The sequence below is a fragment of the Sceloporus occidentalis genome, unplaced genomic scaffold, assembly GCF_023333645.1.
Source record: "Sceloporus occidentalis isolate IW3139 unplaced genomic scaffold, rSceOcc1.0.p SCAF_1, whole genome shotgun sequence".
Classification (NCBI taxonomy): domain Eukaryota; kingdom Metazoa; phylum Chordata; class Lepidosauria; order Squamata; family Phrynosomatidae; genus Sceloporus; species Sceloporus occidentalis.
Window position 1 is genome coordinate 84144467 of NW_028316981.1, and position 19266 is coordinate 84163732.

General features: G+C 38.1%; 1 protein-coding gene across 2 annotated transcripts; it reads left to right on the plus strand.

Annotated features, from left to right (window-relative positions):
• Positions 1 to 311: 311 nt before the first annotated feature.
• Positions 312 to 18835, plus strand: LOC149321744 (hepatitis A virus cellular receptor 1 homolog). Of its 2 annotated transcripts, none has more exons than XM_089527851.1 (7): positions 312 to 393; positions 5970 to 6317; positions 8159 to 8191; positions 12426 to 12514; positions 14991 to 15120; positions 16266 to 16305; positions 17054 to 18835. In XM_089527851.1, exons 2-7 carry the CDS (start codon positions 6071 to 6073, stop codon positions 17145 to 17147), a joined length of 633 nt encoding a protein of 210 aa, XP_089383977.1. In that variant the 5' UTR covers positions 312 to 393; positions 5970 to 6070; the 3' UTR covers positions 17148 to 18835. The 2 variants fall into 2 exon arrangements, with proteins under 2 accessions (XP_089383977.1, XP_089383969.1); XM_089527843.1 differs by having other exon boundaries at positions 314 to 481.
• The last annotated feature ends 431 nt before the right edge of the window (positions 18836 to 19266 follow it).

Sequence of the window (19266 nt, forward strand, 5' to 3'; positions counted from 1 at the left end):
AAATCATGATTGCAGGCACTTTTATTCACATTAAGTTCTTTTAGGTAATTTCTGAAAATTAGAGAAGTACAGCACAGACTCCCACACCATGAATTTTATTTATTTATTGAATTTATATCTCACCTTTCTCCCCAAATGAGAGAACTGTGAAGCAGTGCAAAACAATTTTGCTTGGTTGCACAACTGTCAGAGACTTCCCCTATGCTCATCACCACCCACCAGCAATGCCCTGTCAAGCGAACAGTATATCAGTATACCACAGGAAGAGGAAAAACTGGTCAGAATAACTTGCTTCTGCATGCTGTGACTAATGTCACACACAATGTAGTTCAGAAATTGGAGAAGCCAGAAAGTTCGTATGGAAATGAGTATTATGTTAAATACGTACTCAAGGTAGGAACAATGCAGTACTCTGTCCTCTCCACCAGCACCATGTTACATTGTTTGTTGCTGAGATGGACCATACTGGTGGCATTTTCAGGTAACTAAATGCTAATAACATTGAAAATTATATTGAGAATGATAGCCGTGTAAGTCTGTTTTGGTATATATAACAGGACAAGAGCGAGAGGAGGATAAGGAAAAATGTGTTCTGTAGCACCTTTAAGATTAAATCATTTTTAAAGCATTTGATTTTGTGGATTACAGCCTGCTTTCTGAGATTCATCAGTGGAATACAATTACTGTTCATACTTATGGGATCAGAGTGAAATGGATTACAGAAAAAGGACAATTGTAACAATAGTCATAAACCTTCAAAGAGACACTTTTGCATAAATATTCAGATGTCTGGAAGCTAAGACACAGGTCTTCTCAGGCACTACTGCATCTGAAATAAGATAGCAATACATTCTGTGTTACTTTTGTTAAGAGCAGTGTCTTACCTTCAAGAAGAATTTTGTTGTTATGTCTGTCTGCATGTGCATTCAAGTCACCTGTTCACTTATGGTGGCCCTATGAATTTCATTGGGTTTTCTTAGGCAAGGAATACTCAGAGATGATTTTTCCAGTTTCGTCCTCTGAAATGTAGTCTAGAACACCTATTTTTTGTTGGTGGTCTCCTATTCAAGCACTAACCAGGGCTGACCCTACTTAGCTTCCAAGAATAGATAGGAACTGGTGCTGTTAGGGTATTTAGCTCCTTATGTTGTTATGCAATACAAAGAAGTAAAACCAGCTATTCATACAGGTAGTATGCTAAGAAGCCATCATCTTTCTTCTAATCTCTCCTAGTAGTCTAGAATCTGTGAACGTATCCCATTTTAGCTGTCTCTCTCCTAATATATCCCTCTCTTGCTGCCCTCAAAAAACAGTGTATCACTGCTTCATACTTGTATGAAGTATGAATTGTCCAGTAACCAAAATGCAGCTGCTCTGTGTTTAGATCTAGATATCCAGCAAGTAATTTTGAGTTCTGATATTATCTCTTAATGCTTGAATAACAAATGCTCTAGCAAAATTTGATTCCTTACTTCCAGGTAAGGCTAAAATTAATTAATCTTGTAAAGCTAATATAATAATGTTATTTACATATAGAATGTCATTTTCAAAATCATAGAAAATTAATATAGTATTGGAGTTTAGCATTAAAAGTATTCCTCAATTTGACTTTTAATTAATATTGATATTACATTATTAATCTTCTGATAAGTTGCATTAATATTTTTATTATAAAAAGAGACTGATGAAAAATGTTGACTTTGTAAGATTTGTAATGTGCTAGGTCTGGTGCTCAATCTTGGGAATTCCTAATTTCTGTTAACCAATCCCTGTAACAAATCAGCATTTAGTATAAACTGTCTAGGATGGCTTCAGAAAACAAAGTTGTTTCAAAAAATGACTAAAAGAAACCCAAAGGATTCCTTTTAAAAGAGGTTTTGTTTCTATTTTATTCTGTTACTGAATGTATGACTTTCTACAATAATGCATCCAAGATGGATTAAATAACTACAGATTTTTTTAAAAGAAAGAAATCAAAATGTAGAAACAGAAATGTTATAAATGTGTGCTAAGAGTCTAAAACACCTAACCAAGTGAGGTTTAAACTCACTTACATGGAGGAGGGAAACAGTATTCTGGAGGGCAAGAGTTCATCAAGGGCTGGAGATAATGGCCAAACAGTTATAGAGCGAACAAGGCTAATAGCACAACAACCCAATAGTGGGAGGGGGAAAAACCCTTTAAAAGTCAGATGGGGGAATGGCCCGTAGTCTTAGATGTCTCTATACTAATGCATAGAACCTAGGGAATGAACAAGATGAACCCGAGCTCTTAGCACAGCAAAGCCAATATGAAATAGTAGGCATCACTGAAACCTGGTTCTATGATTCTTATGATTCAATCACAATTTTATCCAACAGGAACCAGTGCCAGTTTCTTCTGACAAGAATCAGTATGAATAGTGTCAAGTAAACATTATGACTTATACTATTCTTCCTATGAGTTCATTACATGGGGACCATATGTACCTCCATCCTGATAATGTTTAAAATGTCTGCATCCCGCAAAAACATGCAAATGTGTGAATGATTTTCACATGCTGAACACAATAATGCATTAGAGGCTCATTACTAAAGGGAGAAAGAGGGTAGAACACACATTTGGTTTTCATCCTGTTGATGGTGTCGAAATTGTATTTTTGTGAAATGCACAGAAGAATTAGTTGCGTCATCAGAAATCACCAGGGCACACAAGGCAGCAAACAAAATCATCCAGAGAAATAAACAATTTTCTTTACACAATTTTCTTTATAAAAATATACTGTACTCTACCTTATTTTCCCAGAAATGGTATCCAATGTAAGTAAAAACATTACCCAAAAGATAGGAAAGTTTTTTAAAAAGCATAAAAGGCTGCTTTCTTCTCGTCAACAAAGCATGACAAAACAGTACCAGAAGTAAACTCACCCTAAGGAACCATGGGAAATATGGCAACAAGTACAAAAACTGAGCATCCTGTGAATAAATTGCAAATATCTTTCACACTAGAGCAATTACCCAAAAATGCGATATCGTGGATGAAACGGAAATGAATTCATGATATTTTCATGAAAATGACTAATTGTGGTTCACGTCTCTTTATGGTAGGATTCTTAGCAGTTTGCACGCAACCTTGGGTGAAAACCAATTGCGCAATTGCACCTAATACATTGGATAATCATGGGTTCTTACCTCTTTAAACTTCCAATTTTCCCTGTGTGATAAACTCCCTAATTTAGTTATGCCAATGGAAAATTTATGAAATGACAGGTGACTGGCCTGATACCTATCCATAAAAGTTTAATCTGTTTTCCTTGGGTTGAAAATGTAGAAACACAGAGGTTACAAAATATCCAACAAAAACCAGTGCCAGTTTTATCCAAGAACAAGTATAAATAGTGGTACTTTCCTGCTGCTTCCCTGCTGCTGTCCACAGAATGTGGGTTTGAGAAATGATTCAAAGGTACACGATCTATGTCCACCTGTCAATATTTAAGGATGTTCATAGACAGTGCAGTCTAGCAGTATCTGAAAGTCCAAACATTTGTCTGAACCATTTCATGCATTTGAAGGGGTAAGATCTTTGGTGGGGAACAACCAGGCTAAGCATCCCTGCTTTCTTAGGCTGCATCCACACTGCCGAAATAATCTGGTCTGACACCACTTTAATTACCGTGGCTTAATGCTATGGAATTCTGGGAAGTGTTGTTTGTTGTGGCACCAGAGTGGAGTGGAGCTGGTGCTCAAAAAACCACAGTCTGAGAATTCCATAGCATTGAGCCATGGCAGTTAAAGTGGCACCAAACTGGATTATTTCTGCAATTTGGATGCAGCCTCAGTGAAAGATGAGCCTGAGATAAAAGAATATAACCTCATGGCATTTGTACTGGTGAGAAACCCCTTGGTGGTTAAGAACTGTGGTCAGATTACACAGGCATCTGTTATCGTGCTTTCAAGAAGGTTTTCTTTTGAATGCTCTGACTCTTGAAAGCACATTACTCATATTCTCACAGCTCTTCCCTTACTCTTTTGTTCTGAGTGACAATTACTGTTTCTTATAGTATAACACTCTTATAGTATAACACTGGCAGAAATGTCACAGTTTATATGATATCCAAACCAAAAAAGAAAAAAGAAAATGTTGTCATCAGAGGTCACTTACATGGAAACTGGAATCCCATCACCAATGGACCATTTCAGAATAGCTTCTAAAATTTTTAATCATAATAACTGTAAAATTAATAATTATGAAAGATAATCTACCAAAAAGATATCAAATGCCATCATATTTTATTTATTTGACTGGTAACCCACATTTCTCCAGAAGAGGGCTCAGTGGCTTACAATCTATATTAAAACAGAACATCTAAAACAATAAGAAATACAAATGTGAAAAAAAGCTTTAAAGTAGACATCCAATTAAAACCGTACTTTTAAGACATTAACAGTTAAAACATTTTAAATACATATTACATACTAAAAAAGCATACCTAGGCATGGTACAGACCACCCCAAAGGGGCAGCCTGCACCCACCCCTTTTTTCAATGGATTGGGCCCAGGCCAGCCTCACCCAATCCACCGTTTTTCCAGGCAAAATGCCGCTTCTCCATGGATTCATGCCCTTGGACACCCTGGCAGCCATGAGGAGAAAGGGGCGGCCCCTTTCTCCCCAGGATCGTTCTCACAGTCATGTGGTTGCAGCAGGAACAATCCACTCCCAAAAAGGAGCTCTGTTTCAGAGCTTCTTTCTGTGCCACTGGAAAGGCGTGATAACTGCCCTCCAGCAGCGTGGAGATGTCACATGTGCGCTGCGCTGTTTGGACATGGCACGTACATGACATCATCATGCGCCCCGTGTGGACAGTAATGTGTAATGATGTCGCCATCCACATGAACTAGGGTTAGGGAACATTTAGTTGGTGCACGCTCCCTAACCCTAGAATTGGTGCCAGTATGCCGCTTTATGGCAGACTCTACTGCACCCTAATTGCATATTACTCTACTCTCATCAGTTAAGGCTGAAGGCTACCAAGAAGGCTGTTTCCTCTGTCCATCACTTGAGCCTGTGATGGTGATGGGATAGAGAGAAAGCCCTCTCCTGAAGACACATGCAATCTTGTATGGGAGATATGGGGAGATATGGGCTTTCAGATATTATTTAATAAAAATCATACCAAATATTTCAGAAGCAGATCATAGAATCATAGAGCTGGAAGAGACCACAAGGGCCATCCAGTCCAATCTGCTGCCATGCAGGAATAGACAATCAAAGCAATCCCAAAGCAAAGATGGCCATCCAGCCACTACTTAAAAACCTCCAAAGGAGGAGACTCTACCACCCTGAGAGGCAGCATATTCCACTGCCTAAATCATCTAATGAAGAGTATCGAGTTAAGTTTGCTATTGGAAAATTAGGTTTTATTATATTTAACAAAAATTTCTATTGCCTGGGCAAGGGGAAAAAAAAAACATTTCACTCTCTGTATCCATTTATAGACTTGCCACATTGAAAACTGGAGACATCTTCTATACCTTTAGTAGGTATGTAAAAAGGGAATTTCAGCAGGTTTTCCCTGTCACATCAACATATTGTATGATTAATCTTCTGATAAGATGCATTAATATTTTTATTATAAAAAAGAGTCTGATGAAAAAGATTGACATCAACAGGTAAAAAGCAACAACTGCTGAAATTCCCTCTCCGACACAACCATTCAAGGTACAGAAACCCACTCCAGTTTTCACTCAGGCTATCCCAGAACCCATCAATTTTGTTCCCACATTGCTTAAGTGTGTTCCCCCTCCTTTTTCTGGCCTTTAGGCAATTGTGCCTCAGGATGTGGCTGCATGCTCCATATTTTCCAATGGTAAATTTAGTTGCAGGCTTGAGGGAAACAGTTGGGAAGGGAATATCTGTAGAAATATTCAGTTGCTCCGCTACTTGCTGCAATATCATTCCTTTTTGTTAACTGAAGCATTGTTCTCCACAGGTTTCTTGGCAACAGGTGCTGAAAGTTTAGTTCAAGGGAAAGTGGGTCAGGACGTCACTTTGCCTTGTTATTATTCTGTGGCTAAACATGGGACCACAACCATGTGTTGGGGGCGAGGAAGTTGTCCTTCATCTTGGTGTTCTGACCCAATTGTCTGGACTGATACATATTGGAACATAAATCGGCAATCCAGCAACTACCATTTGACAGGACATATTCAGAACGGTGATGTGTCCCTGACCATTCTGAATGTCACAGAAGAAGATGCAGGGTTATACTGTTGCCGTGTGGAAATACCAGGCTGGTTCAATGATCAAAAAATCAGTGTGCGAGTTGTGATCAAGAAAGGTGAGCAGCACACTTCCATTCAACTTATTATATTATACAGGAATGTGTTTGTAGTGATGTGCTTTTGTGTGGAAAAAAAATTAAGCTCATGCTTTAAATGTAACTTCTCAGGACCACATTTAGAGCTTCTGCTTTATGGACCAGCAATTCCACATAGCATTTCCCAAAATACATTTCCCCTCTTTATTTGCACAAGTGCCTTGGAAAATGATTAAAATTATGGGTAGATAATGGCTGTACCACAGCCATTGATTACAATAACTAAATAGTACTTAGTACCACACACTGCCAGTTTTTGACTTGATCAAGTTCAGTTTTGATCTAGCTAGGCAGGTTTTTACTGTACAGTGACATTCCTGAGTCCTTCATAAAAAGTAAAGATCCAATCACTGCATTTCCTTCAACCAAAATATACATCTTCATCATGAATATACATTTCCTCCACAAATATCATTGTTGTTGTATGCCATGTTTTATGACTTATGGCAACTCTAAGGCAAACCTTTAAAGAGGTTTTCTAGAGCTGAGAGTGTGTGACTTGTCTAAGGTTACACAGTGGCTTTTCATGTCTGCGCAAGGATTCGACTCCTGATCTCCAGAGTCTTAGTCTTACACTCAAACCACTATTCCACGCTGGCTCTCCATAAATATATACAATTTCAGCCTAAACTATTTTAAAAATCTGCAGATTCATAGGAGAATATTGCACTAGACTCTTATAGTGCTGCTACTCCACCTTTACTGCTATGACTGCCTCCTGTGGAATGCTGGGATTTGCAGTTGTAGGGAAAGGGATTAGAATTATTAGACAGAGAGTTCTTATGCCCCACTGAACTAGAAATCCCAGAATGCCCCAGCGGCGGTGTTCCCTCGTGCAGTAAAATACAGTTCTTAGCCCCATCCCGTTCCATGCACGCCTGTCTGCGCACACATTTTGTAACACAACAGGCCTGTTTTAGGGCCCGTGCGACAAACTTCAAAGAGAATCTCCTTGTCTTTTGCGGATAGATGTCCATTGTCATAGATTTATTATTCTCTCTGGTTTCTCAATGACCAGTGGATGTTTTCTATCATTTGCTGCCATATTATCTTTTGTTGCTGTTAATTGCCATCAAGCTAGCATTAGCTTATGATGTCCCTGGGAATGAGAGATCACTTGTCATCAAGAGCCCTGTTTAGGTTCTGTAGACTAAAAGCTGTGGCTTTCTTGACTGAACCAATCCACCTGTTCTGAATCCTGTCTTTCTCTTTTCCTGCTGCCTCCCATTTTACACATTTTATGGTATTATCTTTTCTCATGAGTCATGTGTCCCATGATAGATCCAAAGTATGATAGCCTCAATTTAGTCATTTTTTTCTACGGAAAGGTCAAGCTTGATTTGCTATGGAGCCCATTTATCTGTCTTTTTGTCAGTCTGTAAAACTCTCTCCAGCATCACATTTCAAATAAGTTATCCCCCCAGCTTTCTTCACTGTCCAGCTTTAACAATCATACACAGAAATAAGAAACACTACAGCATGGTTAATTCTGATGTCGATGTTCAGAATTATCTACTTCAGTCCTCAAGGGAAGTGTACTACCTTGTAGTAACAGACCATTAAGCTAATAGGATTCTGGTCTTCAGCTTCACGACAAATGGCACTGTGCGCAACACTGAACAGTGTGAGCTGCCATCATTTCTTGTCATATTTGCCTTTTGGCACCATTCTAAACACCATAAATAAAGTTTGCAAAGCATTATTGTTGTTTTGGCGGAATGTGCCCAAGATTACTAAAGCAAAGATATATGCAACTGTTGTATATGATGAGGTATAAATTACTCCATTACTTTTCTTCTCAGGAAAATCAGGTCCAGATTCATCTGTGGTAACAGGTATGTATCTCCTTGCTACCTGAAGCAGAAGGTCTCACTCTTAATGACCACCTGCAGGTTATTGTTGGCTAGGTATAGCTGTATCCACATTTTTTTAAACCTAGTTGTTGTATCTTATGCGATGGCTACACAGAGTATGCTTAATATACTATTAGGATATCCATTTTTGCAATATTCCACTTATTCAAGAATTTGAAGTAAAGTTTTCGCCATCTGCTTACTTCTACTTTTATGGCAGGCAAGATGTATTCTCCATTAAAATTTTATCAAGTGAACACATTGGAAATTCCATCCAAGACATAGCTCTTAGTTTGCTGAAAAACAGTCATCTGTGGTGAGCAGTTGCTAAAATCCCTGGATATATTCAGAGATTGGAAAAATTACTTTTTTGGACTATAGCTCTTCATAACACAGTTTATTCACAGAGTCCATATGATTCTGCTGCTACATGTTTGTTACCTTGTTTTAGCAGCTATGTTGCTCCCTTTTTACCCAGTGAGCTGAAGGCAGTGGGCATGGCTCTATTCTTCCATACTTCTTCAAAGGAACCTACCTTCGGTTGAGCTGGTGTCTCCCATTTCATTGGAGAAGTGAATGCACTCCTGGTTTTAGTCTGAACTTTAAAGGAGCTTTCCAAGGTGCCAAAAGTTATTTCCAAAATAGATTGAACACTTTGAATAGCTCCTTTAAAGTTCAATCTAAAAGGCAGAGTGGATTCACTGATGAGAGCTGCCAATCTTTACTGTTTACCAACTGAGAAAGGACTGTCCCAAGTTCAACCAGTATGTTTTAGAGTTTGGAACCATAGAGCCAAGTCTATCTGATTCCTCCCACTACACTGCAATGGCTTTATTTTATGGTACGTTTGCTCTTCTGTTGAGAAATATTAAAATATTTTCATAGTAAGAATAAAAGTCCCCCCTTTTTACAACTTTAGTTCCTCCTCTGTAAACACATTCAGTCTTTTAATGATAAGACAATTGTTTTTTTAATCTTGCCTAATCGTTACATCTTATGGTTTGTTTAAGAGGAGCACTTTGATAATTGGTGGGAAAGGGCTTTGTCCTGCATTGGGACCGAATTTTCAGATGCAATCCTTTTAGAGTTGTGTTGGGCACTTACTTCTCAGGATTCAGAACATCAAGATACATCTTGAAGCTTATCTTCTTAAAATGCTAGTATAGTTTTTGATTGTGCATTCAGTGTTTTAGTATGATCTATATAACTGTTTCTTTTTCTGAACTGCCTGTCCACCACTTTATTAAATTCAGAATGGCAACATAGAAACATCTTTAATTAATAATTGAAGTTTGGGCTTTGCCATTACTAGTTGTACTTTCAGATTAATTTCATTTGCCTGACAGCTAAGAAGTCATGGTAGATACTGAAGTACACTTCTCCTCTCACAAGGAAGTGAAATCTTTTAAAATTTCTATTTTAAAGCCAATGGCACAAGTTGTCCTCAGATGCATGACTGCACTGACATTTATTAAACTCACAAGTCACAAAGTTCTGTCTTGGTGTTCTTATTTGTTGTTTGTTGTTGGGTGCCTTCCAGTCATTTCTGACTTATGGTGATTCTAAGGCCACACTATCATGGGGTTTTCTTGGCATGTTTCTTCAGATGAGGTTTGCCTTTGCCATCCTCTGAGGCTGAGAGAGTTTGACTTACCCAAAGTCACCCAGGGAATTTCCATGGGTGAGTGGGGGTTTGAACCCTGGTCTCCAGGGTCATAGTCCAACATTCAAATCACTACAGTACATTAGCTCTCATAGAATCATAGAATCATAATGTTGAAAGAGACCATCCAGTCCAGCCCCCTGCCATGCAGGAATTCTTAATCAAAAAATCCCCGACAGATGGCCATCCAGCCTCTGCTTACAGATCTCCAAAGAAGGAGACTCCACCATACTCTGAGGGAGTGTATTCTATTGCCATGTTTTATGGTGTTCTCATAGTTTACTTTAAGTATTGGTTATCAGATTGCAGTACAAACAAAACAAACATAATCTTCCAAAGGGTTCCATGAATGAGTGAAACACCATTTCCCAGCCTGTTGTTATATATAAAATCTGTTGAGCTCAAAGAAGGGCAGAAATAAAGCAACATCATTTTAAATGGTCACTCAGGCAGTTACCTGGTCAGATTTAATGTGTGATACATTGTGGTTCCAGTGGGTATAGCTGAACACTAAGCATTTTTATTCAGAGCTAAAGCAGCCCTATTGAGTTCAGTGAGGCATACTATCAAGCAAAAGTGCACAAATGGAAACCTAAATTGATTTACAAACAGCTTCATTTATGTACCGCTTGATACCGAACTAGCAGTGTCTAAGCAGTTTACAACTGTAAACTAAAGAGATTTACCATATCTCTTGTCATTTTGTGGAGTATTGTAGCCAGGTGGACAATGCTATATTAGGGAGAGAAGGGTTATGCTCTTCCAAGTGGAATGGGCTTCTTTTGAAATCAGGGATGGTTTCAAATTTAATCAAACTAAAGAGAATAACTTAATTTTAGAAAAGAACATAACTTTAAAGGAAATGATGAAGACATTTTAATAGTTAAAGATTTTCCATATCCTGGCTCAGTCATTAATCAAAATGAGACTGAAGTCAAGAAATCAGAAGACTAAGAGTTGGAAGGAAAGCTATGAAGAAACCAGGCAAATCTTGAAGTTTAAAGATATATTATTGTATATGTAAATTAAGATTGTCCATGCCATCATATTTCCAATTTCTATGTATGGTTGTGAAAGCTGGACAGTGAATAAAGGTGATAGGAAGAAAATCAAGGGCCAGTACAGACAGGCCAAAATAAATCTGCTTCGGGTCTCTTTGGAGGAATGCTATTTAAATGACACACACATCATAAGAGGCCAGAAGCTGCGCCAAAGCTGCACTCCAGTCCTTAGGACTGGAGCATGGTTTTGGTGTGGCTTCCAGCCTCTTAGGACATATGCATCATTTAAATAGCATTCCTCCAAAGAGTCCCGAAGCAGCTTTATTTTGGTATGTCTGTACGGGCCCCAACTCATTTGAAATGTGATGCTGGAAAAGAGTTCTACAGGTATTGTGGACCTATAAAAATAAAAATAAATGGGTTCTAGAGGAAATCAAGCCTGAACTCTCCCTAAAAGACAAGATGGCTATACTCAGTATATACTTTGAACATATCATGAGAAGGCATGAGTCACTAGAAAATACAATAATATCTTGTAAGGTAGAAAGCAGTAAGAAGACCACGTTACAGGTGGATAAACTAAGTATAACTAACTTTGGGATGAACCCATAAGTACTGAGCAGCCTGTTTCCACAATGGGTAGGTCCTTGCTGATCCTGAGTAGGTCCTTTAAACTAAAGATGCTCTGGGAAGGCTGCCTTGGAAAACCACCTGAGCAGGGCTGATGATTTTCCAAAGCAACTTCCCTAGTTGTGGAATTGTGGAAATGAACTGTTCAGGAGCTGATTGTTTTTCCTCCTAGTCATGATGGAGAAGTCTTTCTTTACTTCTTATCCTCTGCTTGCACAGTCCTCAAGGGAAATGTACTACCTTGTAGTAACAGACAAGTAAACTAACAAGATTCTGGTCTTCAGCTAAATGGCACTGTGTGCAACACTGAACAGTGTGAGCTTAGCACTGAGAGGGTTGGCAGATGATAGTACATCTGAAAGAAATGACAAAAAAAGAAAGAAAAGAAACAAATTATTAAATTTGTTTATGTTATACCTTGTTAATTGTTCTTAATTTCCCATTTTCAATCAAAAGCATTGGAACACTGGAACAAGGGGGATGGTAGTTAGAGGGTTGTACTGAAACTTTGATGCTTTAAGTTGTAGTCCCCAGTGAACCATGAAACACACTGGGTGGCTATGGGTCACTCACTCTCTCAGCTTGACCTACCTCATAGTTTGTTGTGAGAATAAAAATGGGAAGACTTATGTAGTCTGTATTGAGTTCACTTGATGACCTTTGCATGTAAATGTAACTAGCAATTAATTTGCATTTATTTAGTGCATGTGTGAGAAAAGTGTGGCCCTTCAGATGTTGCAGCTTCCACCAACCCTAGATAGTTCAGTCAATAAATAGGAATGCTGGGATTTTACATCCTATAACATCTAAAGGGATGCACCACTAATGTAAGTGACATGGTGTTCTGTCATTCATTTATCTTGTTTGTTCAAAGGCTGTAGAAATAGCATTCTGGATTGTACTAATGAATATGTTGCTTTAGCACTGATTGATCCAACTACAATAGACTTCACTGAATCTCATTTTGCTTTGGATCCAAGATGGATGTCCAGTACAGAACCTTCACGAGATGTAAGTATCTCTACTGATTCTTTGCTGACTGAGGTGAAAATATTGAAACTCTAGGTTAGTGGTGGCGAACCTATGGCACGTGTGCCAGAGGTGGCACTCAGAGCCCTCTCTGTGAGCACATGTGCCATCACCCCAGCACAGAGTTTGCCAGAGTTTGTTACTAGAAAGCCAGGAGGACATGGCACTTTGCAATAAATAAGTGGGTTTTGTGTTGCAGTTTGGGCACTCGGCCTCTAAAAGGTTCACCATCACTGCTGTCTAGGTAAAGAAGTCTTGGATCAGCATTGGGAAATGCCTATGTGATGCTACATTCTCAGAATATTCTTATCGTTCTTTCTTCAAAATACTCCTCAAAAGCTTATCTTTTGTGAGATGTTTTTGGCATAAACTCCTTCTCACTCATACTTCAGTGAAGTTAAGTGTCTGTAATTGAAAGACATGCATATTGCTTCCAATTTACCTTATCTCTATCTGTTCTCTCTGTTGTCTTCCTTGCACTGAATTTCACACTGAAATACACATGCAGCAAAATAATCTCCTCTGGTACTTATACACACTGGTGGTTCTATAAAGTATCATAGTCATTGTTGTAGTCATCACTGTTATTATTATAATTCAAATAAACTCATTAGATTGGATACATGAGATAAAGATATCCAATACTCTTTAGTGGATTTACCCATGAAATCCAGATTATCTCATTCAAATTAGGCATTTTCTGTTTAAACAAGCAACTGTAAAACAGGACGAGAAAGGTAGATTAAACAAATTGACCCATGTTTGGTTAGTTGTCATTAGTTTATTCTGCATCTGCTAGCCATAGTAGATATCAGAAAGAGAGGTTATACAGAAGACCAATATATTTCTTCCTACATCCACTGAAGCTGTTTTCAACACTGTTTCTCATTCCCAAGATTTCACTATGTGCAATATTCTATTTTATATCCTCTGTCATTCCCATAAGAGTTGATATCTATCTATCTATCTATCTATCTATCTATCTATCTATCTATCTAGAAATCGCAGGACTGTGAATTCTGTGGCCACCCCCACCCCCTGCTGCTTTCATAGTATAAATCCCAGCACAGAGTATATGAGGCTATCCAGACGTAATACTACATAACTATAGTATAGCATTATGAGCTGGGCTGTCATGGTCTCATATCTCTTGTGAGTGCTCCACTCTTGACTACAGTGAGCCCTTCCCTTACATGGGGGATCCATTCTGGATCCTCCCACACAAGGGGAAATCTGTGTATGCTCATGCCCCATTGCAAACAATGGGGCACATGCTTGTGGCCTGGGGCAGCGTGTGCACCACATGCACATGTGCCATTTCTTTAACTGTTGCATAGCTTCAGCATAAGCTCAAAACCACATATACTACACCCATGCATGGCGCAGGCACACTGTGCTTCAATTTCTGGTTTAGAAGCAAACCATGCTTTTATTTTTCTCTAGAACCCGCAGACTCTGGCTTCCATTAACATATAAGGTTGTTGTTGTTGTTGTGTGCCTTCAAGTCATTTTCAACTTGTGGCAACTCTAAAGCAAACCTATCATGGGGTTTTCTTGGCAGGATTTGTTCAGAGAAGGTTTGCCATTGCAGAGTGAGAGTGTGTGACTTGTCCAAGATCACCTAGTGGGTTTTATGACTGAGCTGGGAATTGACCCATGGTCCTCAGAGCTGTAGTCCAGAGCTCAAACTGCTACATCATGCTGGCTCCCAACATATAAGGACACTTTACTTTTTATATAGTATATGGAACATATATGTGAAATGAAGAGGTGAAACACTTGTTATGCCACCCCGTGGCTCAAAAAGAACCTGTTTTTTCTAGGTTCTTTTTCCTCTGTGGGAAAGCCATGTGGTTCGGTGGCTGCGGCTTCCCTCCAAAGGAAATTAGGCCACCGGCAGGCCACTCTTTTTGGGCGGTCTGTCCCTCACCTATATTACTTTTGCTCTTAGAATTCAATTTTCAGCAACTGAAGTAAGCTGTGGATGAAGGTGGAAAGTTGTAGAAGGTGAAACTGAAACATTTTAAAAGCAGCTGAAAAAGTGGCATGACATTGGATTAATGGAGAATGTCCTTGTTAAATGGAGACTTCATTCTTCAGTGTGAGCTGCATGTGGCAGCTACTTTGCAGCCCTTATGGTAGGGCTGACAGTGAGCTTCCAAGGATTATTTTGCGATAATGAAACTAGCTGTCATCTGGAAGATACTTGAAAAGTGGTTTTGTATAAGTTTTAGTCTGAATAAATATTTTTTTTAAAAAAAACATAAAATGTTGACTGCTGTGAACTTTAGTTTAAAAAGCTATTCCATTTTGAATTAATTTCTGTTGAATGGCTTGCTCAAAGTGCATTCTCTAGTAGGAGGAAGCAAATGTTTACATTAGTGAAGAATGTTTATATAACTGCTTTTCCATTTTTACTCAGTGTGGTTATTTCTCTATTTTTATTCTTTTTTAAAAGAACATTTCTTTATATTTCTTCACACCAATGAAAGAGCAAAGGAAGAAAGAATCCTCTTTGACAGGCTTATATGTTGGCATTGGAGTATGTTCAGTGTTACTAGCCATTGTAACTCTGCTGCTTCTAAAGTGTAAGTATTGGTTTACTTTTGCTAAACCTTTCTCTCTGTGTTTTTCAACCCTGGTAAAAGTACAAAAGTACCCATGGAAGCTTGATGATGAGCCGTGTGTTATTATTAGATGTTCTAGGTGGAATGCTGCCAGTGCATGCTTGACATTTTTCTGCTTGAAGTGGAAAGAGAAATGATGGCATCTCCTATCCACAAACCAAAGTGCAGCCTTTACATGGTGCTACACACTGATGTCTTCAACCAATATCCAGTGCTGACTGGTGGCTTTCATGACAGTGAATTGATAAATTTTCTCCAGGTTTCGGTCTAAACTTTAAACCAACTGTCCAGATTTCTAAATCTATTTTAGGGTTGGGCTTCAGCATTTTTTGGTAGCTCCCTTAAAGTTCAGATTAAAAAACAGAGTGGACTCACTACTCCGCTGACATGGAAGCCAGTATTGCCACTGCTATTTATTACAATCAATCAATATTTATTGATTAGCCCTTAGCCATCTCCAAGTACCACATGACTAAATAAAACTCTGCATCAAACTCTATATAAAAGTTATATAAAAGTATGTGAAAATAAAATGTATAAAAATATAATAAGAATATAAGTACGATACACTAGGCATACAGTGCATACAACAAAACTAGTGAAACACTCTGTAAGACTCTATGTAAAAGGTTAAAAAAGAAACATATACGAATAAGTAAAAATATTAATTCATAAGTCAGTAAAACAATAGGCAGTCAAAATAAAAGTAAGATCATAGATCAAAATTCTTCATCACCCCTGCAATTTACCCCAATTATCCCCACATATCTAGATCTCAGGTGTATTGCTTTGCTTAAGTACCGAGCTGTACTGAAATATATTTTTGAATCTTGACCACTCATAAAGTATGTTGTTCTAATATGGGTATGCCAGTACATTGTTTGTTTGATATATGGGCTGAGATACAGGTCTCTTTCCAGCTGATATTTATTACAATTAAGCAAAATCGGGTGCCAATTAATGCTATGATGAGCCTTCCTGAAGAGAAGCAAAATAAAGAAGTGGTATCTGCAACTTCCTCTAGATTTTTCTCACTCTGATGAAATCAACTGGCTTTAAATGTTTTATGTTATGTTAAGATGGTTATTATTTTGAATATCCTGCAGGGTATTTACTGAAAAAGCAGAAGATGACTAATTCTGTAAGGTAATTATAAGCCACTCTTTATTTTTATTTTTTAAGCTTCAGTTTTAAGAAGAGTAGATGCCACAGTCATTACACAGTTTGCTATAGTTGTTTGGTACATGCAGCATATTAGCAAAAATAAAGAAACCAACATTAGTACTGTGTATATCAGGCACTACATACATTGACCAATAGAAATTTTTACATAGTAGTAAGGTTTTCACATCTTTGTAGAAGACTAATTGTACATGTCTCAAACAGCAACCTCCTGATCAGCAAAAGAGAAAGGATGCTTGGAAGGCAATAGCAATCTAGAATAAAGTTCTGCTGCTACAAAGCAGGTCATTTTAGGATCTCCATAAGCTGGAAATGACTTGAAAGCACACAACAACAACAACACAATTGTATTCATAATCTTTGTGAAAAAGAGGATGGGAGATGAAAGGCTTGGTCATGTGGCCACAGGATTGTGGCCACAAAAGGGCTAGAAGTTTATTCTTCCATTAGTCTCAAAAGTGCCACTGGATTCCTTTATGCTAAAAAAAGAAGAATAAAAGACAAACAAGACTAGCTCTTTGAATATTACTACAGATGACAAAGTATTAACATGTGATAAGAGTGGAAATTTAATCTGAGTTAAGTAGTGACATATTAAATCATGATTGATACTTATACATGGTGTAAACATCAACTAAATATTAGTTAAAGTGTTACTTTAATGATAGTATCTGATTACAACTTCACATGTTTGTTCTTGTTTGCTTTTTAGTCAGGTGGTGTTTTCAAACTCAGAAACTGGAGTTATGCAGCATGTTCTGGAAGCTGGTGTCCATGCTCCAGAAAATGTATATGATTTCAACTGAAGAATGATTTTATATTGCTCACTTTATCTCTTATGAAGCACTAAACGAACAGTGGCTACACAGGATAAGGCCGATTATCAAAGAAATATCAATAGACAACAAGCATGAACTGTGGTGGTTGGCTTTTTGGACAGACAAGTCCATTGTAAGAGACAGTGTGACTAGAACATACTACAATGTATAACCCTATATATGTGCCTTGATGTGAGCTTTCTTTTCGTAGGGCATGCAGAAAAGCATTCTAGAAACATAACCCAAATTCTATCTCATAATTAGATTCTCTGGCTCCTGAATAAAGATCTCACTGCTTGCCCTGTTGATTGTCCATGTATACTTGTTCTTTATAGAGGGGTAGATATATTGCCAATTTCCCCCTGGAATTCCTTTGTACACTTCATTAGCCATCAAATGTTTGCTATGTGGGCCCTAGTGCCTCTGCCTTTCTTGAACCCTATTTGCACTTCTGGGATTTCTCTCTCTCTATATGATTGGAGTCTGTGTTGCAGAATTTAGCTTGCATGGGAAATTAATGCTATGGTCCTATAGTTGCTGCAATCTTTTGTGTCTCCATTTTTTGTGGATGCAGATGTATATTGAATGTTTCCAGTCTTTTGGTACTGTCTGTTTTCCATATTTGTTGTCATATTTTAGTTAGCACTAGAGTTGAAGTGCAACAAGTTTATAGGCAAACATACAGTGCTAAATGGAGAATTCCAGAAGAAAATCATCATGTGCCTCATAAACTACAGCAAAGCCTTTGACTGCATTGATTACAAAATGCTATAGAATGCTCCTAAAGACATGGGAATGCCACTATATTTGATACTCGTAATGTGAAATCTGTACTCAGGACAAGAGGCTACTGTCAGAACAGAATTTGGAGAAACAGACTGGTTCCCCAATTGGCAAAGGAGTCAGGCTGCATTTTATCACCCTACTTGTTCAACATGGCTGCAGAAACTACCAGATGAAGAGCAGGTCTGGACTCAGAAGGAGGAGAAGTAAAGATAAGAGGAAGGAACATCAATAAATAAGATATGTGGATGACACCATACTACTAGCTGAGAACATCATAAGCTTGGAACAACTACTAAGGAAGGTCAAGGAAGAAAGAGCAAAGGCAGGGTCACTGCTGATTATAAAGAAAAATAATGACGCTGCAGGGATCTATGTAAATTTAATCTGGACCAAGAGTTAAATAGTTAAAGCTTTCTTGTACCTTGCATCAGACCATGAATGGAATCATGGCAGTTAAAGTGGAACCAGAGTGCTATGATTGTACAGTTTGAAAGGGCCCATGAGCCATCTGAGACCATCTTTGTTTTCTGTTTGTCAACTCTTCAGATGTCTGATAGAACCTCATACACTTTATACAAGCAGCCAAGTTCTGTTTTGTGTCTATGGGGAAGGTTGTTTGACTAAAGGATAGCTGTAGGGGTACAGCTTTCCCATTCTGTTAATGTGTGTGTGTACACAGAACAACTGTGGGGATTCTACATGGATTTTTTTTGTGTGTGAGTTTGAGTTTGAAAGATTGTGCAAGTGTATGTGTGAAGGGGAATACACACACCAGTATTCTGGTTATAGTTTTCAAAACAGAAATGATTAGACATGGTTTAAATGAAATAACACCACCCAGTTTTGTTTGGGAAATATTTAAACAAATAAACTTTGCTGGACATCTGAAATCTATCCTGACCATAAATGTTGCATATTTGGTCTGTATTTGGTCTTATTATAAAATAAGCAAAGTAATATGGTTTGCATCAATTTTTAATTTTTTAAAAATATATATGTCAAGATTATAATTCCATAGTTCTTTAAAAAAAACAGAGGAGGAGAAAGCAAGAGGGACACTCAAGTAAACAATTTAAGATAAGTCTCTAAGTTAGGGATGAGCAAAAGTTGATTGGAACTTACTAGTAGATTTCTGGGGGATTTGGATTTCATTGGTACGACTCTCTCTTGTTCTATACCAACAACACCTACACTGGCCTTCTACAAAAAGGACCAGTTGGGGAAACCAGCCGTAGATCCAGCAAATTTCCATTCTTTTATTTTAATGATAGTCTTATTGTGCATTGTTCCGGCTGATAGGAGGTTTTCTGCTCTTCACCAT